Source organism: Azolla caroliniana, unplaced genomic scaffold (genome assembly GCF_043228905.1).
Source record: "Azolla caroliniana isolate FFs.n. ecotype wild unplaced genomic scaffold, voAzoCaro1.0.p SCAF_13, whole genome shotgun sequence".
NCBI lineage: Eukaryota > Viridiplantae > Streptophyta > Polypodiopsida > Salviniales > Salviniaceae > Azolla > Azolla caroliniana.
Window position 1 is genome coordinate 20,672,817 of NW_028230448.1, and position 25,535 is coordinate 20,698,351.

Genomic DNA, 25,535 nt, shown 5'->3' on the forward strand with positions numbered 1-25,535 from the left:
CTTTTGGCTTCGGATGGCCGATACGCGATCAGTTCGCCCCATCGGGTTAATCCGCCACCTTGATTTCCCATTAGGCGACCACATGTTCACTATCTCGGCAGTCGTGTTACGCCTCGAAGCTTCGGGCGCTTACCCAATGTTGCTTGGCCGACCCTGGCTACGCACAACAAATATTAAACAACATTGGCAGCGAAATATGATCTCTTTCCGTCGGGGGAAGAGCAAGGTACGGGTAATAACAGAAGAACGCCTAACCATGCCCCACAACACCACACCCTTATACGCAGAAGGGGTACACATGCTCGACGGCTTAGCCGATGAGGAGGTGGATGACTTCCTGGAAGATCATCCCACTATCATACCCCTCTTCGAAATAAACGCCAGCTCGGGTTTCGGCACACCACCAAACGAGGATGTCACGGCAGATTCACTTCCCTAGGACGAGGGCGATTCCACAACTATCGCGGAATTACAACAAGCTCGAGACGCGTTTGAATGAGAACTCACCATCTCCCAGCGAGTCAAAGCATCAACGCTCGAGTCACTGAACCTCAGCTCCGATGAGAACCTGCGTACACTACAAATCGCTAATAACTTAGCAGCCGACGAACGGTCAGCCCTGATATGCCTGCTCACAGAGTATCAGGATGTATTCGCATGGACTTACACTGATAGGAAGGGATGGATCCCCAATTTTACCAACACCAAGTACACCTCCTACCAGACACTCGGCCGATCCAACAACGATGGTACCGTATGAACCCCAACTACGTGGCTAAGGTCAAAGAGGAATTCGACAAACTCCTTCGAGTAGGCTTTATACGCCCAGTAAAAAGAGCCACATGGTTAAGCCCAATCGTCGTCGTCCCCAAGAAAAACGGGAAAATCCGCGTTTGCGTTGATTACCGCAAACTCAATGTCGCAACAGTCACGGATGGGTTTCCTCTTCCGTTCACGGTAGCTGGTCATGAATGCTAGAGTTTCCTCGATGGATTCAGTGGCTATAATCAAATCAGAATGCACCTGGACGATCAGGAGAAAACGGCGTTTGTCACGGAATGGGGTGTCTTCATGGTCGAGGTAATGATGTTCGGATTAAAAACGGTACCGACCACATTCCAACACATCATCACAGAGATTTTCCATGAGTATATCCCGACGTTCATGCAAGTGTTCCTTGACGACTTTGCCGTGTATGGCCAGCGGCTGGAGCATATGACCCAGCTATGCCTCTGTCTCAAGCGATGTCGACAAGCTCGGTTGAGCTAAAATCTGGCAAAATGCACGTTCTTGGTGACAAGCGACAACCTGCTCGGGCACATAGTCAGCCAGGAAGGTATCGCCATGGACCCGGATAAAGTGCATGCCATTCTGAATGCTCCCACGCCCTCTACCGCAAAGGCTCTTAGCCGTATCCTCCGCCTGCTCTCTGTAGCGCGTCAGCTGCCCTTGATATGTTGTCTGCAGCCTCTGCAGTACCTCCGCCGCTCTTTCTCTTTCCGCCTGCTGTTGCCTGAGGAGCTCTGTCCGAACCTTCTCCGCCTCTTCCAACCGTCTTCTGGTTTCCGCTTGTTCATTAGCGTATGCCGTTGCGGTCCGATCAACTGCTTGCCGAGCTCATCCGTCCGTTCCTTGTGCTCCGTTTGCAACCGTTTATACTCCCGGTGCAAGTGCTCAAATTCCTCCGTTTTTTGTTTGAGCTTGCCGTTGATCTGGCGATGGTTCCGGTCCTCCCGGTCCTTTAGCTGTCGGATTTCCTCTTTCAGGCGCTCTACTTCTGTTTCGGCGTTTCTCCGGAGCCTGTCCTTCTCTTGCAGCATTTTCTCCTTTTCCTCCTTGAGCCGGTCGTACGCTTGGTGGCCTTTTCGTAAGCTCTCCTCGGCCCGACGTAGATTCTCAGCAGTCTTTTTGAGTTCTGCCTCCGCTGCCGTCTTCAACTCTCTTTCGCGGCTCCTCAGCGCTTCTTGGGCAGCTAGCTCATCCTTTAAGTCCGCAAGCTCTTGGGCTTGTGCCGCATTTCTCTCCGGAACGGTTTCCGTTGCCGGGGTCTGATTGCTATGTACAGGTTGATCTGACGCTTTATTCAGTACATTGCCCGGAGTCACCGGTGCTTGGACTTGTGTTGTCAAAGCCAATTGAGCCATTTCCCTTGTGACCCTGTCCAAGTCTTGTTCAAGGTTCCGGATTCTGGACCGGGCCGTCTCTAGATCTACGGTTGTGACGAGCAACCGTTCGTGGTGCGCTCTCTCCTCCGCCTCTATGTACTCGACCGCTCCGGCGATCTGCTCGCCTACCCACCGTAGCCACATGCTACTGGTGCCTTGCTACTGTACTGGTCGGGTCGGCCCGTTCACTGTGGAATTGTCTGGCCTGAGTGCCTGTATCTGCCGTTCTGGTTCTACTCCTTGGCCGCTGTGTGTGCTGGCTGGGCTCGCCCGCTGTTGAGTTCCGGTTCTCGCCGTCTCCGGAGCCGTTGGAATGACTTCTTGTATAGAAGTCGACAAGGCCGGTTCTATACGCACCGGTTCCGGTTCCTCCCTTGTGGTTTGCTCAGTTTGAGTTGGGGGCGTTTCTTCCTTTTGCGGGTCCGAACGCTCCCCCGCTGTCCCGGCGGTCCTACTTCTTGACCGTCGTTGGAGGTGCTCTACTGGCTCCTCCGTTTCCTCTTCCTGGGTAACGGCATGTATCTGTGCCGTCAAGGGTTCCGGTTCCTTCTGTCCCGGTCGCCGTATGGTTATCTTAACGGGTCGGACCGGTGACACCTCCTCCGGTTCTGGGAGCCGTTTCTTCCCTTTCGTCGCCTTCGACGCCAGCAGCTGCTGTCGTTTGGACGCGGGTTTCGAGGTGCTTCCTTCCGATAATCTTGGCCGCTTCTTTGGTTGGACGGTCTCGACCGGCGGCGCGAGCAATGTTATCCACTGAGCTACGGCATGCCACAGCTTCCGGCCCTCCTTGCCGTCCTTTCCTCGTACCGTGTCGATTGCCGCGCACAAACCGTCTGCAATCAACACCGGCCAATCCACCTTGATCCCTTCATAGGTGGCTATGATCATCCCTGCCCGATTTTTTGGCATGACAGGGGGTCGGGGGTACACGTGGCCGTACTCATGGAGCACTCGAGCTATCTCCCTGAATAGCGGATCTTCGCCGCCCTGCGTTCGATAGCCTTTGCCGGCTAGAGAGTACTCACCGAAATACCAGATGAGTTGCTCCGAGGTTGGGTTATCGATCTGAAAAATACCTCCCTCCGGAAGGCCTGTTAGCGCACGGATCGCTTCCTCGGTGATGACTTCTGTGTCGAGCTCCTTGATGACCCGGTCGGCTTCTTTGTGCGGTGGTGCCTCCATGATGGTCAAGAACCCATCCAGTCCGTGTTGCCTGAGCCATTTCCTGGCCGCTTCCGACAGCGTTTGTGGGTCCATGTCTGCTTCGAGGTCGAGGAAAGATGGCGAGGTAGAGTGGTGATGAGAGTGAGAGCGAGAGAGAGAGAGTTCCGAACGTGGGGGTTCTCTGAGTGCAGGTTCGCGTTTGTTAAGCTTCCACTGCCTTGGTGCTTCTGTGCTTCTTGGCTCGCGAAATGAAAAGGTTTCCATGCGTTCTGTTTTTTCTCTATGCGTCTTGGCGCCTTTTCCGAGCATGCGCACGTCGTGTACCAATTTAGTATTAAGTAACGTGGCGGCTCTTAAATGCCCATTACGTACCTTTTCGCTCCTTGCTTTCACGTCCGTTCATACCTCGATTTTTAATGATTTCTTTTTTTTCTTTTTCTTTTTTTTTTCTTTTTTTCTTTTTTTTTTTTTATGACGGTATGTGATCTTACACATCCGTAGGTCCCTTCGGACCCTTACCGTTTTCCTTACGGGTTGCCGTGTCTTCCTTCGCCTCTGCTACGGGTTCCCCGTCGTCTTTTTCTTCCATCCGTACCGTTCCCGGTATAGTGCCGGTGGGCTGCATAAACGGGTTATTTGGCATCGGTCCTTTATAGGGCTTTAGTCTAAATCCGTTGACCCACTTGCCTAGCACTTCACCGGCAAGTGTCCCTAACTGATAGGACCCGTTGTATTCCCATGTCAGCCAATACGGGCCTGTCCATCTAAACCGGAGTTTACCCGGCATCTTGCCCATCCTCGTTTGGAATACGAGCACCAGCTTTCCGATTTCGAACATCTTTTCATTACCTTTCCGGTGACGGTCAACGAACGCTTTCCGTCGTCGTTGCTCCAGTTCCATGTGTAGGATGTTGGCCAGCCGTTGCTCCTCCAGTTCGCATAGTGCTGCTAGCCGCATTTCCTCCGACTCCTTTTCATTCAGCCGTTCCCGTAGTTGGATCCGTAAGCTTGGTACCTGAAATTCCACCGGCATGACCGCCTCTAAGCCGAACGCTAACCGGAACGGCGTTGTCCGGATACTTGTTTTGTATGCCGTTCGGTACGCCCATAGCGCGCTATGGAGCTTTGTATCCCAGTCCGTCCGGTTTTCATTGACGATTTTGCGGAGAATGTTCTGGAGCGTTTTGTTGGTTGACTCTGCTAACCCGTTTGCTTGTGGGTAGTACGATGTGCTCCGTTTATGGACCACGGCATAGAACGTTGTTAAGCTTTCAACTACCTGGCCGAGGAAGTGCCCTCCTTGGTCGCTGATTAATTCAATCGGACATCCATATCGGCACCAAATGTTCTCGTACAGGAATTTTGTTGTGGATGACGCGGTGTTGTCTCTCAAGGCCTTAGCCTCCACCCATTTAGTGCAATAATCTGTTGCCACGATGACATAACGATTACCCGTTCTCATTGCCGGTGGCTTGAACGGTCCGACAAAATCCAACCCCCACTTCTGGAATGGCTCTAGTGGAAGTACCGGTTGGTGTGGCATCCGTGCTTGCTCCGTAGGCTGGCCCATTCGTTGGCATAAGTCACATTCCTTAGCATACTTGACGGCGTCTTTTAACGTCGTGGGCCACCATAAGCCGCTCTGCCATACTTTCCTTGCCGTCGCTTCCCCGGCATAGTGTCCTCCGGCAACCCCACAGTGTGCTTCCTGTAAGATTACTTGTTTCTCGTCACTACGGACTGCCCGTCTCCATATTCCATCTGCTCCCTTGTGGTAGAGAGTGTCCCGTAACAGACAGAAATTGTGGCTCTGCACCGCCAGTCGTTTCCTCTCGTCCCGGTTCATTTCCTCCGGTGGCAGGCCCGTGCTTAGGAACTGGTGCATGTTTGTCAGCCACCTATCTTCTGATGCCACCGTGTCGTCCGCTGCCGTTTCCGGGGTGATACGGAATAACTCTGCGTCCGGGAATTCATCCGATACTCCGTTGCCTGATTCTCCGGACTCTAACCGGCTCAGGTAGTCTGCTACGGCATACTGGATACCGGGCCAGTGGAAGATCTCGAATTCGAACTCCTGCAACAGCAAGGTCCAACGGGCCAACTTACCGGTCAGGGACGCCTTGGACACTAAGTACAGGAGCGCCGAGTGATCCACATGAAAGGAGAACTTCCTTCCCAATAGGTAATGACGAAACTTTGTTACACTGTAGATCATGCCCAGGGCCTCCCGTTCCGTCGTCGAATAGTTCTTCTCCGCTTGGGACAGCTTCCGGCTGGCGTAATATACCGGCCGGTACCATTTAGGCTCCGTAAGTTGCATTAAGGCGCTGCCGATAGCGATGTCGGAAGCGTCAACGAACACATGAAATTCCTTGCTCCAATCCGGAGGCTACACGACGGGTGCTTGCGACAAAAGTACCTTCAGGGCATTGTATGCCTTATCCTCCGTATCCGTCCATTGGAACGGTGTCCGATGTACCGCGGTGTGTAATGGTGTAGCCAAGTCAGCCAAGTGACGGAGCATCCGGCTGTGCCACCGGATCTGTCCTAAGAATCGGCTTAGTGCTTTGGCCGTTTTCGGCGCCAGTGCCCCTAGTATCGCGTTTACTTTGTCCGGGTCGACCGCAATGCCCTCCTTACTTACAATGTGTCCCAGTAATATTCCACTTGAAACCCCAAAGATGCATTTTGCTGGGTTTAAGCTTAGCCGGTATAACCTACACTTTTCAAGGCATAACCGTAGGTGCTGCAAATGGTCTTTTTCCCGGCTATAGACTGCAAAGTCATCCAGGAAAACCTGCATGAAGGCTGGAATGTATTCGCCGAAGATCTCCATGATGATTCGCTGGAAAGTTGCTGGTGCCGTTTTTAGTCCGAACATCATTACTACGGCCACAAACACCCCCCATTCGGTGACGAACGTTGTCTTCTCCTGGTCGTCAGGATGCATCCGGATTTGATTGTATCCGCTGAACCCGTCTAAAAAGCTATAAACTTCATGGCCAGCGACGGCATCCAGTACTCCATCCGTGAACGGAAGAGGGAATGCATCCGTAATTGTGGCTGCATTTAGTTTCCTGTAATCTACACACACGCGGATTTTACCGTTCTTCTTTGGGACGACGACGATGGGGTTCAGCCACGTCGCTTTCTTTACCGGCCGGATGAAGCCCACTCTTAGGAGTTTGTCGATTTCCTCCTTCACTTTGGCGGCGTAGTTGGGGTTCATTCGGTAACGTCTTTGCGCCACTGGTTTCGCGTCCTTGCCTAAGTGGATCTGATGTTGATATAATTGAGGGTCCAGCCCTCGCATGTCTTCGTATGACCAGGCGAATACGTCGCGAAACTCCGTGAGAAGTTTGATCATCGCCGCTTTATCTTCCGGCTTCATTTCTTTGGCGATGTGTACCGGCTTTGATTCGTCCTTGCTTCCTAGGTTCACTTCGTCGAGCTGGGATGTTTTTACCCGTTGGGAAACGGCCATTTCTCGTTCCAACGCTTCCTGGGCTTGCCGTAATTCCCGAATCGAATCTTTGTCTGGTTCGGCTTCGGTTTCGTCCCGCTGCGGCAAGTATGGCGCTACGGCTTCCGCTACGTCAATCTCGAAGAGTGGTACGATCTTCGGGTGTTCCTTCAAGTACTGGGCTTCTTCATCGTCTGCCAACCCTTCAAGCATGTTCACGCATTCCGCATACAGCGGTGTGCATTCCTTACCGTTGCTCGTCCATGGTTGTGTCGGTACCCGGACCTTGGCTTTTCCGCGTCGGAAGGTAATCATATTTTTCCGCCAATTTTGCTTGATGTGTGCTGTTTTCAACCATGGTCTGCCCAGCAACAGTGGGTACGCGCCTTGCGCCTGTAGCTGCAGCACTATAGCCGAGATGTGAAATGTGTGACCTCCTATGGTGACTTCCAATTCCCGTATTAAGCCCGTCGGCCGTACAGAGCTCGTATCCGCCATCCGTAGCCAGAACGGACATGGTTCCCATTCATGTATACCCAAGGCATCACACGTGCGGAGGCTTATTACATTCACCCCGGAACCTCCATCGATTACTGTGCCGGGAAGTTCGTGCCCTTTGACAATAGCTGTAATCACCGGACTACTAGTGTCCACCACCGTCGGTCCCTCCTCCGGATTTGAGAAGAGGACTGGTGCCGTTGGGGCTATACCGTCTGTCATGACCGTTTTTAGTCCTTCCGTAAATCGCGGCACGAGCTGCAAGAGTCTTCCTAATGGCAACGTGATCTGACATTCTTGCAGTGCTTGCCATGTCTCGTTTTCTGCGTGGCTACCCCCGGCACTGCCTATGGTATTCGCCTTTTGCCGTTCCGCGTCCGCGACGTTCCTTTCATTGGCTTCCTTCACCCATTCCGTTGCCTGTTTTCGTATGGCCTCTTGTGTTTCCCACTCTTTGGCCATGCCTTTCGACCGTGTGGTTACTTGTTGTACATCCGCCACTTCCGGAACCACCATATTAACTGCTGGTCGTTTGTCGTAGCTCTTTGCCGGGCACTGGTTACTGTAGTGGCCTTCCTGCCTGCAGTAGTAGCAGTACTCTTTACGGGTATTGCTGGATTCAGCATTGCTGGTAGCCGGAGTCGGTCCCGTAGTGAGTGGTGCGTTCTGTGCCGGTTGGCTCCTTGGGGTTCCATGTTCCGGGTCCCTAGTGTGACCACCTTTTTTGAAATTACGTTTCTTATTATTCTTATTCTTATTTCGGTAGTCCTGTCGTGGTGGATCGTAAAATCGGCCGTAGTCCTCCTGGTGCCTTCAGTAACCAGGGGAATGGTCTCTGTCATATTGCTCGTGTCGTCTGTTGGACTCCCGATAACGGTCCGATCGCTCATACCGGTCGTAGTTATCATACTGATCCCCGTACCGGCCATCATTCTCTTGTCTGCCTCCGTACCGGACATCCTGTGCCGGTCGGTACAGGTTCATTCTTTGCCAACGATCTTCATCTTCGTCTCGGCTGCTTCTTGACTCGATCCGTCGGACGGGTGGTGCTTGTCGGTTTAACAGGTTATACTCGCACCGGTCCGTTGTATGACTCTTGGATTGACAAATCACACACTGGGTTCGCATGGTGCACTCCACTGTCGAGTGTCCGGCATTCAAGCAGATTGTGCATTGAATTGCCTGTCGGAACCGGAGATCTTCATCTGTGGGTAACGCCCGTTGCAGTGCTCCCAGTGTAAGCCATGAGCTTGACTTTTCCATTTCTCTAACCCGGTCAATGACCTGGTCAATGGTGCTTCCTCGAAAGTCGATCACCGTACACACCGTGCGTAACGGTTCCCGGAGTGCGTTTAAAAATATCGTCCGTAATTCCTCCTCCGGGGGTGCACGGGCAAGCTGGCTATGCATTCGTTGGAAACGGATGACGAATTGGGGAATGCTTTCCCCTGCCTCCTGTCGGATCGTATAAAACAGGCCCACCATTGTCGTCTGGTCGACCTCCTTGTGGAAAAAATGCAAGAATTTTGCTTTTAATTCTGCAAACGTTGTGATGGTCGCCGGGTCCTGCGTCCGCCGCCATCGTGCCGCGGGTCCTTCCAACGTGACCCCGAATTCCGCTATCTTCGAGCGTTCTTCTTCCTCCGGTGTCAGTCGCTGGGACGCGTGATTTGCTTCCCATGTCTGCTCGAAGGCATGAACATGCGCTTCCGCGTCCGGATCATCGCGATACTTTGAGTATTGGAACGGCATGTCGTCGTCCAGTATTAGGCCGCGGTTTAGTGGCGTTTGTTGATATCTTTCCGGTTTTCTCTACGGTTCCACTTCCGGTTCTTTTGCCGGTGTTTTTTCCGGTTCCGATTCCGGTTCTTTTTCCGGTTCCTTCACCGGCTCTTCTTCCGATACCTTCGCCGGCTCTTTCGTTGGTGTCGGTGGCTTTGCTTCTTCCACTTCCGGTGTTGGTGGGTTGACGGCTTCCGTTTACGGTTTCGGATAGCCCTGGTCGAACGGTTCCGGTTCTGGAGTCGGCACGGTATCCGACCCGTCGTCCTCCGGGCCGCGGGGGGTATCGTTGCTGCTCCGGTAGTTCGTGTGCACGATGTATCCCCCTTCGGAATCCGATTCGTAGGCTGAAAAGGCTTCTGCCTCGTTTTCTCCGCTTGCCAGCGCCTCGAGGAGGCGTTCGGTTTCCCGGAGACTACTTAGACCGCTTCCGTCGTCCTGGTCGCGAGTTTGCTGTAACCGAAGAGATTCCTCCGCGACTCTCCGGATCTCGTTGGAGAACGAACGATCCGAGCGAATTTCGTGCGCTGCTTGCTGGAAAGTCTCACGCCGTCTTTGCCGTTCGGCGAGGCGTCGAGCTCGATCTGTAACCAGGTCGTGCGTTGGTCTCGTCATCCATTAAGCCGTCGTTCGCTGCGAGAAAGCAGGAATCGTGGTCGCCAAAACTGTGTTGTTCTCTGACCGGACAAGGCCTAACACAAGGTGTCGCGGAGACACTTCACCAAAGGGTGGTTACGGCATAGGATTATGACTCAACGATTACACCGACTTACGTAGGTTACACGATTAGAGCGCTTTTGTCAATTACATGCGTAAGATATAACAGTAATTACAGAACGGAAATCAACACAGAAGTATAAACACCATACGCTCTATTAATTATCCGCTGTGATTACAATGGGCTCCGGGCCTTTAAATAGGTTTCCGGTCCGTAGTACAAAACGGTGCCTATCGCACCTATTCGGGATCCGTCCGAATCTGGAACGGCATACCGTTTCCAGTCCGTCCATCCATACTATGCTTATTTACAACCATACTTAATTAATTCCTTCACTCCGTATTTTGGACTCCTTGTCGGCCGGTAACACCGTTCACGGTAGCTGGTCATGAATGCTAGAGTTTCCTCGATGGATTCAGTGGCTATAATCAAATCAGAATGCACCTGGACGATCAGGAGAAAACGGCGTTTGTCACGGAATGGGGTGTCTTCATGGTCGAGGTAATGATGTTCGGATTAAAAACGGCACCGACCACATTCCAACACATCATCACAGAGATTTTCCATGAGTATATCCCGGCGTTCATGCAAGTGTTCCTTGACGACTTTGCCGTGTATGGCCAGCGGCTGGAGCATATGACCCAGCTACGCCTCTGTCTCAAGCGATGTCGACAAGCTCGGTTGAGCTAAAATCTGGCAAAATGCACGTTCTTGGTGACAAGCGACAACCTGCTCGGGCACATAGTCAGCCAGGAAGGTATCACCATGGACCCGGATAAAGTGCATGTCATTCTGAATGCTCCCACGCCCTCTACCGCAAAGGCTCTTAGCCGATTCCTGGGCTAGATCAAATGGCATAGTCGGATGTTACGACACTTGGCCGATTTCGCGACTCCATTACACGCGGTTGTGCATCGACTTCCATTTCAGTGGTCTTCAATAGAAGACGAGGCTTACCAAGCCTTGAATTTAATGCTCTCCCACGCCCCTGTTGTACAGCCACCAGCCTGGTCGGAACCTTTTCACGTCTTCGTAGACGCATCAAATATAGCCATAGGCAACGCGCTCATGTAGCGCACACCACCAAATTGGTATCGGTCAGTGTATTACGCTAGCCAACGACTCTCAGCCACAGAGAAGAACTACTCAACAACGAAACATGAGGCCCTCGGTATGGTCTACAGGATCAACAAGTTCTGGCATTACCTCTTGGGCCAAAAGTTCACATTCCACGTTGATCACTCGGCTCTCCTCTACTTGGTTGATAAGCATGCTCTCACAGGTCGCCTAGCCCGATGGATGCTCCTGCTACAAGAGTTTGATTTTCAGATCCAGCACCGGCCCGGAGTCCAACACACCGTAGCTGACTACCTGAGCCGTCTTGAGTCAAGAGAACCAGCCAAGTCCACGTACGATGATCTACCCGACGCCGCCCTTTTTAGTCTCGCAACGGTGCCTGATGAACATGAAGACGAATGGATAACGGAGATGGCCCATTTTCTTAGCACCGGCCTTCCTCCCAAGCACTTGACCCTCGATGCTCGGAAACGACTAGCAATTAGGAGCCAAAACTTTTGTTTGGTCTCTGACACCCTCTACCACAAAGGCTCGGGCGGCATCTGGCGCCGTGCAATCCGTCAATTTGAGAAACACGCAATCCTCCAGGAGGCACATCACAGAATCTCGGGGGGACATTACGCTGGAGAGGCCACGGCAAGAAAAATATGGCAGAGTGGCTTATGGTGGCCCACAACAAAAAAAGATGCTCATGAATTCTGTCGACAGTGTGACCTATGTCAACGCATGGGACAACCGACCGAGCAAGCCCAGATGCCGCACCAACCCATTCTTCCGTTAGAGCCATTTCAAAAGTGGGGGTTAGATTTTGTGGGGCCTTTCAAACCAGTCGCGGCCCGCACCGGTAACAAATACATAATAGTGGCCACAAACTATTGCACAAAATGGGTCGAGGCTAAGGCACTACGAGACAACACAGCTGCATCCACAACAAAATTTGTATACGAACATCTATGGTGCCGTTATGGATGCCCAATCGAGCTCATTAGTGACCAAGGCGGGCATTTTATAAACCACATAATTCGCGAGCTCACTACACACTACGCGGTCGTACATAAGAAAAGCACACCGTACTATCCTCAAGCAAACGGATTGGTGGAGTTTACTAATAAAATTTTGCAAACAATCCTGAAAAAAATTGTCAATGAGAACCACACCGATTGGGATGCGAGGCTCCAGAGTGCATTATGGGCATATCGCACCACATTTAAAACTAATATTCAATCTACACCCTTTCGGATGGCCTTTGGTTTGGAAGCAGTCATGCCGATCGAGTTCCAAGTTCCGAGTCTCCGAGTTCAGGTTAAGGAAAAGCTACCCAAGGCCCAATCAGAGCAATATCGGCTCGAACAACTCCTCGAACTCGGCGAACATCGAGTGACCAACATGGCTCAACTAGAACAACGCCAACGACAACGCAAAGCCTTCGTCGATCGTCACCGGAAAGGTACGGAGAAAACACTGACCATCAACAAACCGGTATTGGTCTTCCAAACTCGACTCGATGTCTGATTCAACCATGGAGGCTACTTCATTGAGATGGAAGGCCGACTCATTACTTGTGCTGGAAGAGAACGCCGAATGTATCCTTGAGTCGAACGAGGTAAAATCGGCCATGTTCGCAAAGGGCCATAAAGCCAACACCGACATAAAGTTATGGCACAAATGGGTCGGTCACATCAATCTCCAGCAAACGAAAAGAGTCGTCATCAGACTCCCTACCTTTACTGAGAAGGAGATTGCAAGCGTATGTGATGTTTGCCAATTTGGCAAACAACATTGGCACCCGTTTCCAAAAGAGAGGAATGTGAACAAAGGCCTACTGGATGTGGTCCACTCTGATGTGTGGGGACCGACATAGACAGCCACATTCGGAGGATGTCGATTTCTACGTCACATTCATTGACAACTTCTCCAAATAGACCTGGATTTATCCGATGCGCCACAAGAGTGAAGTGTTCGCACACTTCCAAAAGTTGAAAAGCGAAGTCGAAAAGGCAACCAACAAGCATGTAAGATGTCTTCGTTCAAACGGAGGAAGAGAATACTTTTCTGACAATTTCACACCCTATCTCCGACAAGAAGGCATTCGGAGAGAATTCACCTACCGACACACTCAACAAAATGGAGTAGCCGAACAAAAGAATCAGCACATCTCAAGGTGGCTAGGGCTATGATGAACAAGAAAAACCTGCCAAAATCGTATTGGGCCAAATCAATGAATATTGTTGTCTACCTCATGAACCAACGCGATGTAACCCCTCACGAGAAATACTATGGAAAGAAGTCGAACTTATCCCACATCATGATGTTTGACTCAATTGCATTCGTACACATTCATTCAAAATCGGAAAAATGGGGCACTCACTGGAACAAAAAGGGTACAAATGCTTTAACCCCTCTTCTTGAAAGGTTCACATTATTCGGGACATGGTATTTAACGAATCGGCATTGTGGTACCAACCTACGCAAACTCCGCTCGAACCATTTACGACTGACCTTAACAACACGGAGGACAATGATCAGTTTAGGTCAATATCCGAGGAGAGTCTAATCTCAACCAGATTGAGCGGACCATAGGAACCTCTAGCCATGGACCCGATTCAGTTTCGGTTTGGTTCAGTTTCTTAGCCTTGAAACCAAACCAAACTGTTTAAAAATTTTGAAGCCATTTAAATCGAACCGTTAAACCAAACTGTTTAAAGAATAGGAGAAACCAAATCGTTTAAAACCAAACCAAACCATTTCTTATTAATATTAATCATCATACTTATTATAAATTTGTGTGAGAAAATCATCATAAATTTTGTCATCATACTTATCATAAATTTGATCATCATACTTTCATAAATTTGATCATTATACTTATCATATTTTATTATCATAAATGAAAAGGTGACTCTATATATAATGTATATAAAATTTAATAAGTTAAAACTAGAGTTTAAATTTAAAAGTTGAAAGTTAGAGCCTATAGGGAAAAGTTAAAGCCTATAGGGAAACCGAAACCAATTAGTAACATTTGAAACCAAACCAAACAGTTTATTTATCTTCGAACCTATAAATCATTAAGCCACGGTTTATCAGTTCGATTTGAGCCAAAACCAAGCCCATTGCTAGGAACCTCCAAGCAAGAGGACATGTGCCGAATTGGACAAAGGCAAAGACAAAACGCCGAAATATGAAGACAACCATTCCGATGGACGCGAGTCAACTCACTCACCCGACAGTGAGTATGGCGGATTGGATGTGCCCATTATGTCAAGGACACCTAGAGTGAAGAAGGGCATTCCCACATCAAATGAAAAACTTTGACGCTCCAACCGTGAGAAGAACGTCGTCAATCGATTCAACTATAATGATTATATGACATATCATTATGCCTTTATGATGAAGATGGCAACTGCCCGTGAAATGAAAAGTTTTACTGAAGCCGTTAAGGATCCACAATGGGTTGAAGTGATGAACAAGGAAATGCAAGCCCTCGGCAAAAACAATACCTAGGATCTTGTCCCCTCTTCACTAGAAGGCAATTGGTTGTCGGTGGATATACAAGGTGAAGCACAACACCAACAACACCGTTAATCGACATAAAGCCAAACTCATCACAAAAGGTTACGCATAGACACACGTGGTCAATTACAAAGAGACCTTTGCCTCGGTGGCAAAGATGACGACCATCCAAATCGTAATCGCACTTGTAGCAGTCGAAGGGTGGCACCTCCATCAAATGGACATAAAGAACGTTTTTCTTCAAGGCGAATTAGATGAATTGTACATGGTACAACTTCCCGATTTCAAGTCGAGCACACACTCGCAAGCGGTATGCCAACTCAAAAAGCCTCTCCAAAGTCTCAAGCAAGCACCTAGATCATGGCATTCGAAGATAACTCGGTATCTTCATCAAATCGGCTTCAGAATGTCCAAGTCTGACAATCGACTTCAGAATGCTCAATAGTGCGACTCCAAAGGACATATATTCATCATTATATATGTCGACGACTTGATGATCTGAGGAGAACACCTCACCGATATCAATCACATCAAGGAACTTCTCTCCCATCGATTCGAAATGAAGGACATGAAGGAGCTCCATTACTTCCTAGGTATAAAAGTAATTTGAACCCCAATCAGGATTATGATCTCCCAATAACACTACATCCTCAACTTGTTATACAAGTTTGGGATGATAGAGGGCAAATATGTGGCAACCCCTCTTGATCACAACCTAAAGCTAAATGTTGACTCGAGCACAGAAGAGTGTGCCTCAACTCAATATCGTCAGTTGGTAGGTAGCCTGATCTATCTCGCCATTACACAACCCAACCTCAGTTATTTAGTCGGCCTCCTTAGCCCATTTATGTAGACACCACGTAACATTCACTTGGATTGTGTTAAGCGAGTCTTGCACTATGTGAGTGGTTCGATGGATTGCATCATCCTCTACAAATCGACCACACTGAGTTGACTCTAGGACTCTAGGGGTACACTAATGCCGACTGGGATGGCTACAAAGTCGACAGACAATCAACCTCTGGATTCATCTTCTCCTTTGGCAATGGAGCTATATCCTAGAGGAGTAAGAAGCAACCGATAGTCGCACCATCTAGCACAAAGACAAAATATAGGGACGCAATCGTTGCCGCATGTGAAGTTGATCTAATCATCCTACATTGCAACAACATGAGCAATATCCACCTGGCTCGAAACTTGGTTTTCCATGCTCGGACTAAGCACATTGAGGTACTTTATCACTTCATTCGAGAACATGTCCTAGCTAGAGATGTCTACAAGTTGTCGACTTCCAACACATTAACATGAACCTTCATACGGCCGACATATTCATGAAGGCTCTAAGAGCCGACAAGTTGCAACAATTAATGACAAACTTAGGACTCTTGACCGCCAACCAACCAAGCTTGAGGGGGAGTGAGGAGCTGCTACCTGACACGGAGTGAGCATAAAGAAGACGTGGAACCAAATAGAGTAGAACGAACACAAAGAACAAAGTGAGCAAACCATCCACAACCAAAGCCAAAGATTACTATCGAAACCGACTGGATACTAATTAAGATCCAAGTCGATTGTCCAACGATCGAAAGTTGTGTTTGAAGGAACGTGTTGAGAATCAAACAGCCTCCCTAGTGTGGGAACACACCGTAGGAGCATCCAAGTGTGTGGACACCCCACTACTTTGAATCATAACTAATATGTCATAGAACTTAATTCCTATGACACATAGTTAATAAGCAGTTAAGTCTCCACCTCTATCTCATAGAGGTAGTTGTAATAAGAGAGTATAAAGAGAAGGTGACTACACAAGGACCTTCTATTCTTTGTAACTATTGTTGGCTATTTTTCTTGTTAACACAATTTTCTAGCTTTCTGTATACTTGTGTTCTCTCTCTCTCTCTCTCTCTCTCACACACACACATATTTCTTGCGCTGCACAGAATCACACACGATTCTTCACATGGTATCGGAGAGATGGGTAGCTTGATCTAAGCCCATCAGCTTGATCTCACACACGATTCTTATGTTGCTAAATGACTAACAATTTAGTCATAAGTATGTGAATGCTTGAAGAGTATACAATATTGAGGTGTTCATGTCTAATAACATTATAAAAAACAATTTAACTAATGAATATATAATGAGAAGTGTCCACCTCATATAACATTAAAAGATCTTTAGAATAAGGGTCATAAAGCTACTCCGTTCACTTGATTTGTAATAAGATTAGTCATGTATGGGGTTCATGAATCTTTATACGACATAATTATGATGTATGGACTTGTATTCATGTGGACTTTTTATATCACGTGATGTATTCGCAAATAAAGATCAACATTGTGATTTCCCTCTCCATCAATAGATTGGCCGAAGTAAGTCAATATCCATATTTTCTAACTGAAAATGACCCCTACCAATGTAAAGTGAGAAGCATATTACGTGAAAATAACAAAACATAAAAAAGAACCAAAGTAATTGTAAATACATATTTAAAAAATGTGTAGATTATATATGCCTTCATTTCTATCCTTCAAAATTACAAAATTTTGACTATGCGTATGAATACCACCGTACTTTTATAGTATTGATCTAGCTATCAATAACAAAGCTTGAAAATGTTACTTGTTTCATACGGGATGTGGTGTCTCTTTTACCACAAATGTGCAAAATCCTCTAAGCCTTCTTTTTTACTTCTGACTTCTGATGCATCATGCTTGAGAGTTTATTTATTTCATAAAGAAGGCCCACAGAGAAAATAGCACTGCACAGTCAAACAATTTCATCAGGCACTTTAGAGTGCATGTGGTATATATACAATTAAGGTGTATATAAGGATTCAAATTTATCGATTGTTATATGCATATATATGTGGGGACACTTATAGCTAAGGTGAGTTTGTGAACATAAGAATGTAGACATGCCCAGAGTTCAACTTTATGCATTGTTAGATGCATACATGTGGGCACACTAATTACTACGTTAAGTTTGTGTACAAATGAATAAAGATTTAAAGAGATAAATACATAGCACATCCACCTTCATTTCTTAAGTGGCAACATGCATACATACATGTAACACTATGTACATAAGAATGAAGCTTGAACTATGCACAAGGTTGGATCCAAATATACACATTTACTTCATTTCTTTTAAAGCATTTAGTTATGGTTAAGATAGGAAATGCATATAAACATACTCTTCAAGAAATTTTACAAATATCAACCCTAATTGGATACAGGTTTGAAACCTAGAAATAATTTGTAAGGCGTTTCACATTTGTAAGATGAACATGAGATGAGAGAATATCTAATGGATATTAAAACAATTTGATCCATATTGTAAAAAATCTTCTTTTCTCTCACTCTCTGTGCTGTTCTTACAAACATGAATGAGATGAGAGAATATCTAACGGACATTAGAACAATTTGATCTATATTGTAAAAAATATTTTCTCTTCTCTCGCTCTCTTTGCTGTTAGATCTATTCCTCCATCTCTCATTCAAGGTGGTTTGTCATAGTAGGATTTAACTTTGATTTCTAAGCAGCCTCAATCCATACTAAAAGTATCAATTTACACATCCATCTGAAGAAAGTAAGACTTACCAGGTTGTCACACACACTCTGTGGACAGTCCCTGCAGTCACAACAGCAATAAACTCTGCCAGGAGTACTGAAAAGGTCACATGTAATGGATTAGTTCTTGATTCATTCAACCAAGAATGTAGATGTTAAATTTAACATCTTTAAAAGCCCAATGTGGCCTATGAGATCAAGATTTACATGCATGTAAATCATATGGAATTACAGGTAAATAAAGCATAAATTTTAAAAACTAAAATAAAATAAAAATGCGTGAAGGAGAATGTAAAGCAAAGCACATACCACCTCCCCAACCAGTTCGCATGTTAATTGATTCTTGCCAATTTCCAATGAACTATACAAGAAATATATACACATACCACAGAGGTATTTATATTTAGAAACAAACAGAGAGACTTTGGTTCAAGTTCAGAAAAGCTAAACTATGGTGATCTCTGAAGGCAGATAAATTAGTGTTCCTCCACCGGAATTAAGACTCACCGTTAAAGCAAGAAGAAAAAGCAATGAACTTATGAAGCCTCCTATAATAGTGTAAACCTCTGATGAGGCCAACTTCTCCTTGTACATTTGTTGGAGAGAGAGAGTGATAATGAAGAGCAGAAATGAGTAAAGCATCGAGCTCCCCACAGGCGTCATCTGCTGTTTTGCTGGAATGAATATATAAGCAAAAAGTAGTTAACATGGAAGTTACAAAAAGAAAAAAAAACTTTAAATACGCTCTTTTCACTAAGGTCCCAGTTTCACATAGCAGACAAAACATTGAAGTGATTAGATAAGACAAACTCTCTCTTTTGAATCAACAGCGCACAAGTTAAAATACCATTTTTGGCACATACCCTGGTACCAGTATCATGTCCATGCTGAAAACTTTCAATCCTGCCATACACTCCTCAGAAACTTAAGAAACTATGACCCTTACTTTCTTACAATCAATGAATTCCAGCCACGTTCGCACCACACTCTTTTCGAAAGCTAGCATCTACACCTTGTCACCCCAGCTTAAGGAAAAATGGTAATGGAGTCCAGATGTGGAATCTGGACTTGCATATGTGCCCCATGCAACCATCCATGATCCTTTATATTGTATGATCCACACCCAAGTATGAATAAAGTTCAAATGTCTTATTATAGCTTGTTATATATCCAGTTTCTCACGCATAAACATCTATTCATTTATAACATACCAGTGTGAAAGCCCAATTATCAACAAATTCATAAATGAGGAGCGAACAATCATCCACATTGTCGCATATATTTAGGCATCCTCCTCTACATCCTCTTTTTCTCATACTATACCTTTTTGCCTCTCACTGTGATCAAATAATACATCTACAACGGTTACATCCAAGAAGATCATGCTATATAACTCAGAGACATGCCATGCAAAATCGATTATTGGAACGGTTTTTGTCAATCCTGACTTGACGAAAGGAGAAAATGTATGCATATATTCTACGCCTAATATATGAATGTGTATATATGTCATTTATAAGGTTTTTAACATACTCATACATTAAATACCTAATGGAAAAAAATATGGCATGGTTCGAGACACAAGCATTACAAACCATTGTTTTCCGAGGTTTCTTGGCCACCATGGATTAGCAAGAACTAAGCCCGTTCTAACACCTCTTAAATTAAGAAAGAAAAGGAAATGGTTTGAAGATCTTTGTAAATTTGTTTGAAGTTCTTTGTAAAATTGTTTTCAGATCTCTGAGGCAAGGAACCTATCATTATGTTGATATGAAGTAATAAATCCAAAGTGGAAAACTCTTGAGTGTGTGCGTGTACTGACCTTGCGTCGCCGTGGCAGCCATCGCCGGAGCTTGGTCGAGATCTGCAGCAACTCCAAAAGAAATAAACGCAGAGCCCAAATAGCAGTCGGGTATAAATTACATATATACATATCTACATATCTTATTTCCCTCTCTCTAGGACTTCCTTTTTCTAGTGAGAAGAAATTATATATATGGATGAAACCTCTCTCTCTCTCTCTTTTTATCGTAATTACCAATTTACCTTACCCTCTATTAGCACTATGTCTTGGGTTCGAAACCTGATTTTCTCACCTTTCTATAATACTCCATACATTTCATCGTAATTTACTAGATGCATTTGTGGAATGTAGGGGGTTGAACCCATGACTGAGGGCGACCAGGTTGATGATATTTTCGGTCCTTCACCTGTTCACTCCCATCTGTTGCCTACCTCAAGAGCACCATCCGATAATTGAAAGCTTTTGATCCAATCGAATAAGATTCATTACACACGTATAAGAAGTTCTCATCCCTCTCAAATGAATCGAATCATTGTCTCGGAAATCCGCATAAGCCTTCAGATAACATACATATATGGACAACGTTCATCCCTTTGAAATGAACCGAACCAATGTTTTGGAATTCCATGCATGCGTTCCAATTCATTGAATAACATATATATATATATATATATATATATATAGGAAAGTCCTATTTGCCCCCCCATTTTGGCTATCCCCCCCCCCTTAAATTTATAGAAAGTAATATACCAAATGAAATTGTTTATTAATTAATTAATAAACTCAGCATAGCTCATATTCTCGCAATAGCTGCCTTTTTACTATGTAGTCCACAATCCCGTTTTCTTTGAGAAGTTTGCTCTAACGAAGAATGGGCAATCCATTAGATGAGTCCCCATTTGTCTTTTGGGAGTATCGTCATTCAAGCCTAGAGGGTTGCGATATTTCCCCCCATAGTAGCATTTGAAAGTGACTTTTCTGTTGTCGCTATGCTTATCCAATACAACGATGATATTCTAAGCACGGAAATGGTGCTTTATAAAACTGATCAGAGCCTCTCTCTTGGTGAAGGTTTTATCGATAATTGAAGCTGAAGACTCTTGTTGAGACATGTTGTTGAACGAGGTGAGAACTATCAAAAATTGTAAAAAAAAGGGGGGGGGATAGCCAAAATGGGGGGGCAAATAGAGCTTTCCTATATATATATATATATATGTGTTGGAAGTTTTTATGCCTCTACAACAAATCAAACCAATGTTTTGGAAATCCATGGACTCTGCAGTACAAATATTATTGCCATTTGACTCACGAGCATCATAAAAGATGAAGTGGTTTGGATTAATCCAATATGTACATAAGAAGTTTATATCCCTCTTGAAGAAACCCAACAAGATAATCTTTTTATGTTTACATGATGATGTGGTGCATGTCTCTATGAAGAACTAGACAAGTAGCTTTATCAAGGATCATTAAGCAACACAATGTAGATTATTAGAACATGCATATGAGTGATAAGACAGCCACCATAATAGTAGAAGTGAAACACCAATTTATCCAACTCTATGCAAAACTAGAGAAACAAAGGGCCATTTATGGCACCATTGAATCAAAGTTAGAAGAGTTAGATATGCACACAAAGTAAAAGTATTATCCAAGAACTTGCACATTTGAATGACTTCCTAGCCGAGAGGGATCATCATCTTGATGCTCAAAATAAGCTGTTAGCCAACCTCATAAAGGATGTTTCAAAATAACCACTCAAGACAACACCACCACCATCTCAACCCCAACAAGGTATGCAAAATCATAATTGTAACCTGATCGAATGAAAATTAAAAAAAGAGGGATGCCATTGAGTGACACACATGCGAGCACTTGTGTACCAAGCAAATATCTACTAAAAGTTTCCTGCATTTATGAGAAGGTCATATGTTGTGTGGGAGGAGGAGCAATGTCACATTTTTTTTCCCTAGGAGTATTTTTGTTAAGCAAAGACTTGAGAAGCTCAATCTTCCTAGATCTTTGTTAGGAATTTCCCTTACGATTTTTTGCTTCAGTAATTATTTCATTACTTACAATATTCATTCATTTCATGTCAAAAACATAGCCTCCAAAAAGGTTCAAAAAATGGATGGTTAGCAAAAATAATGCATGACTGCCAAATTTATAAAATACATTTGACGCAATGCATAAATAGGATAGATATAGAAGTGTTTATACCAGAATTCCTATGCCAAAAAAGTGTAATGTATGGCTGATACAATGTAGATAATGCATATAGCTCATACAATGACATAAAATAGTCACATATTAGTTAATTAAGAACAAAAGTATGTAGAGAACCAAGATTCCAAGAAGATCGATTAACAAGAAAGTCCTTTTCCACGTGCAGTTAGCAAAAGGAAAATAACCAATGTATAGAAACCTTATTATGTTAAGATCTGAAGTCAATTTATACTTATTACAATATGATATTTGATCAATACAATAGTCACCAGTGACCAAAACCCACTGTATTCCATTGGGCATCTGTGTTGGAGAAGTTAACTCCAATTAAAGACAGTGCATTTCAACCATACAAAAGATCGTAACTTTTTTTTATAATTTTGAAATTGACTTCTTGGCTGTGGAACCATGTCCAGATATATACTTACGCATCGCTTCAAAGTGTTCTGGCTTCATTCCTTCATAATACTTGTGTGCTCTTTCCTGAAAAGAGTAACAGAAATGATATATCGTTGTAAAGTCATCATTGATGAAGAATATATATACCTGATATATCATTAATAACTGAGATTCAAAGTTAAGACATCTTAATAAAAGCTCCCCCTGTCATTGATCTAGGAGGCCCATATTTGATTCATAAGGCAAAGAGGAAAAATGTCATCATGAAGTATTGTACCGTAGACAATATCCCAAATCCAAGTTCATGATACCATACATCCAGAAGGTTGAGCTCATATGTGTATGCCTTATTCACACATGGAGACTTGGTGCTTCAAAGTATGAATATCCCTTCTTAGGAAGGAGACATACATCAAGATAACTTTTGCACTTAGGTCCTATGGGTCAATATTGGCCTCTCTATGGACGCTAAATGTATCTATCTATAACACTAGACATATAATCATTTGGCATTTACATTATCATGTGTGATGATTGCATCAGCCCTCATTGCAACAAAGACCTTAAATACAATTTTCACACTAGCAATAGCGCAAAAACAATTCTTACAATCTGGGTATAAAACAATACAGAAAATATTACCTTCTCCAAAGCAGCACCCTCAGCGAAGCTAAGCTTGAAGCCATCATTAAGAACTGACTTGTATTTCAAGACCATGTCTTGCTTATTTTGCAATAGGCTTTCTGCAATTTCTATCGCAGTTGCCAACACTTGTCCTCCAGGTTGAACAACTTTATTGACTAATCCCCATCGTTCGGCAGTTATAGCATCTAATGGTTTGGCAGTTAACGAAAGCTCTTTTGCTCGATTCAAACCAATAATGCGCGGAAGTTTTTGTGATAATCCCCATGATGGAAAAATCCCAAACCTAATAGAAGCATTCCAAAGATTTCAAATTCAGAAATTTAAGTAGGGAAAGTTTTCTTTCAAAAAATCGTTCCTTTTGAAGTATATTTTTTATACACATTAAAAAGAGTACCATTTTGACAAAGCAAACCCCTGAAATAATGTGTCAAAGAATCCTACTAGATATCTCTGTATTTCAAAGTGGATTTTATTCCCAATATCACCATCATAGTTGGTAAGAAGACATGCATAAAAAACACAGCTATCCCAGAATGTACTAAAGCATGTATCCACGAATGTAGTAACAAAAGGTCTTATGCTAAAATGTGTAACGACTATAGTAACAGAAGAGATAATACAAAAATGCGGCCCATACTTGCAATGTGTATCAATGAATTTGGCATCACTACTTGCAACGAGAATATCACATGTCAATGCTATCTCAAAACCAGCAGTAACAGCAAAACCATTGATAGCTCCAATAATTGGCTTTGAGCAAGCTTCCATTTGGATAACAGGATCCTTCTCTTTGTCTTTCACATCTCCTTTGAAAACATCTTCTGCCGCAGTTAAATCCTGTCGATTCATAGTATAACTTAATTTTGTAGATGTTTTTTCAGAATTCATAGTGAGGAAGCAACTAGATCACCCAAAAACTGTTGAAAATAATTATGGTTGTAGCAAATCCCAATAAATTTGTGGTACTTTTCTCATCATTTCCTGATATTTTTTGAGAACTAGAGGGGATGAATTTCACTGAACACTAGCTGGCCCAAGGTCATGATCAATCAAAAGATCATATTTGATAAACTGCAAGCATTGTATTGAAGGCGTTAAATTAATCAGTTCAGATATAGGTTCAGCACATTGTTTGGGATTTTTTTATTTACTAATCAGTCTAGTTTCACTTTAGGATACGGAATTATGAGCAAAAAAACCATCTATTCACAGGGATTTAGCTTTAAAATCCCACAGGTGTTTTAATGAATGACGCCCAAATCCCATTCCCAAACACCAGTTGATCACTGTAATTATGTGTATTTGTCTGTAAACAGATTATACTTGTATGTAATATTCATGCAACAAGTTCTATTTGTGTGTAGCATGTATGTTGTATATACATGTTATGCTTGTATGCACTCCATATGCATCCCATTGTGTTTATAACAAATGTATCGTATGCATGTATGTGATTATTAGAACCTAACAGGATGTATTGTATGTTTTATATGTATCATATATAGCGTGTTATGTTGATATCTAACACGCCTGCATTGCTATATGGTGTGTATATATGGTGGCACTAGAATACACGTGTTCCATATCCGGTTCTTAATCAAAATCATAAAGAAAGAGAGGTAACAATCAACATACCACCCCGGAGCAGAAGGCACGTCCGGCGCCGGTGAGGATGATAACCTTGACTTCTTCATTTGAATCCAAGGACTTGAAGATCTGTGCAAGATCTGTCATCATTGATCTGGTTAACGAATTCAAAGACTGTGGCCTATTGATGGTTATGAGAGCAAGGTTTCCATTACACCTGCTCTCCACCTTCAGCAAGCCATCCATAGCGGCTCTGCTTCCCACCATTTCTTCTCTGCCTCCGGCGTCCTTCTTGTTTCTGCTTCTCAATCGGGTGCTGTTGCCGATTGATTCATTCATATATATTTGGTTCTTATGTTTCTGTTATTTACGGAAGTGGTCCCATCCTCCCCTTATCCGGACTCCGGTGTATGTATGTATGTATATGTATGTATGTATGTATGTATGTATGTATATATATGTATGTATGTGTGCATGTATGCATGCATGTATGTATGTATGTATGTATATATGTGTGTATGTATGTATGTATGTATGTATGTATGTATGTATGTATGTATGTATCAAAGAAGCAGCTCCAATGGACAAAGTCACAAATATTTTCCCCAATAACCTCATGCGTTCATTAGTCGCCACTTTTACTCCAACCTATTGGAATGAATGAATGGTTGCCCACCCCCACACTTCTCGTCAAAACCCCCATTTGTCACTGACCCCCCCCCCTCCTCCTTCAAGCTGTGTAATTCCTTTTGTCTTTTCGTTTTTATGAGCCTGCGATTTTCAATCAGATGCCGACAATTCCCTCTTTCGTCCACTTCCCACACATTTTGTCATCTCCATCTGTCATTTCCTACAATTTGTTAAAATGGCCCTATTCTTTTGGTCAAATTCCACTATACATATGTGCCAACACTTTTATTA

At 44.5% G+C, this 25,535-nt stretch overlaps 2 protein-coding genes across 2 annotated transcripts; both read right to left on the reverse strand.

The window, feature by feature from the left end:
• Positions 1-16,939: 16,939 nt before the first annotated feature.
• On the reverse strand, positions 16,940-19,888 carry LOC147856631 (keratinocyte-associated-like protein). Its single transcript, XM_087329019.1, has 5 exons — positions 19,776-19,888; positions 18,461-18,627; positions 18,263-18,314; positions 17,984-18,050; positions 16,940-17,141 (listed from the first exon to the last, which is right to left on the reverse strand). The coding sequence occupies exons 1-5, from the start codon at positions 19,795-19,797 to the stop codon at positions 17,054-17,056; spliced, it is 396 nt and encodes a 131-aa protein (XP_087185145.1). The 5' UTR covers positions 19,798-19,888; the 3' UTR covers positions 16,940-17,053.
• A 2,159-nt stretch (positions 19,889-22,047) lies between these two features.
• On the reverse strand, positions 22,048-24,939 carry ECHIA (enoyl-CoA hydratase/isomerase A). Its single transcript, XM_087329763.1, has 4 exons — positions 24,663-24,939; positions 23,665-23,864; positions 23,025-23,310; positions 22,048-22,466 (listed from the first exon to the last, which is right to left on the reverse strand). Exons 1-4 carry the CDS (start codon positions 24,879-24,881, stop codon positions 22,356-22,358), a joined length of 816 nt encoding a protein of 271 aa, XP_087185889.1. The 5' UTR covers positions 24,882-24,939; the 3' UTR covers positions 22,048-22,355.
• Positions 24,940-25,535: the final 596 nt, after the last annotated feature.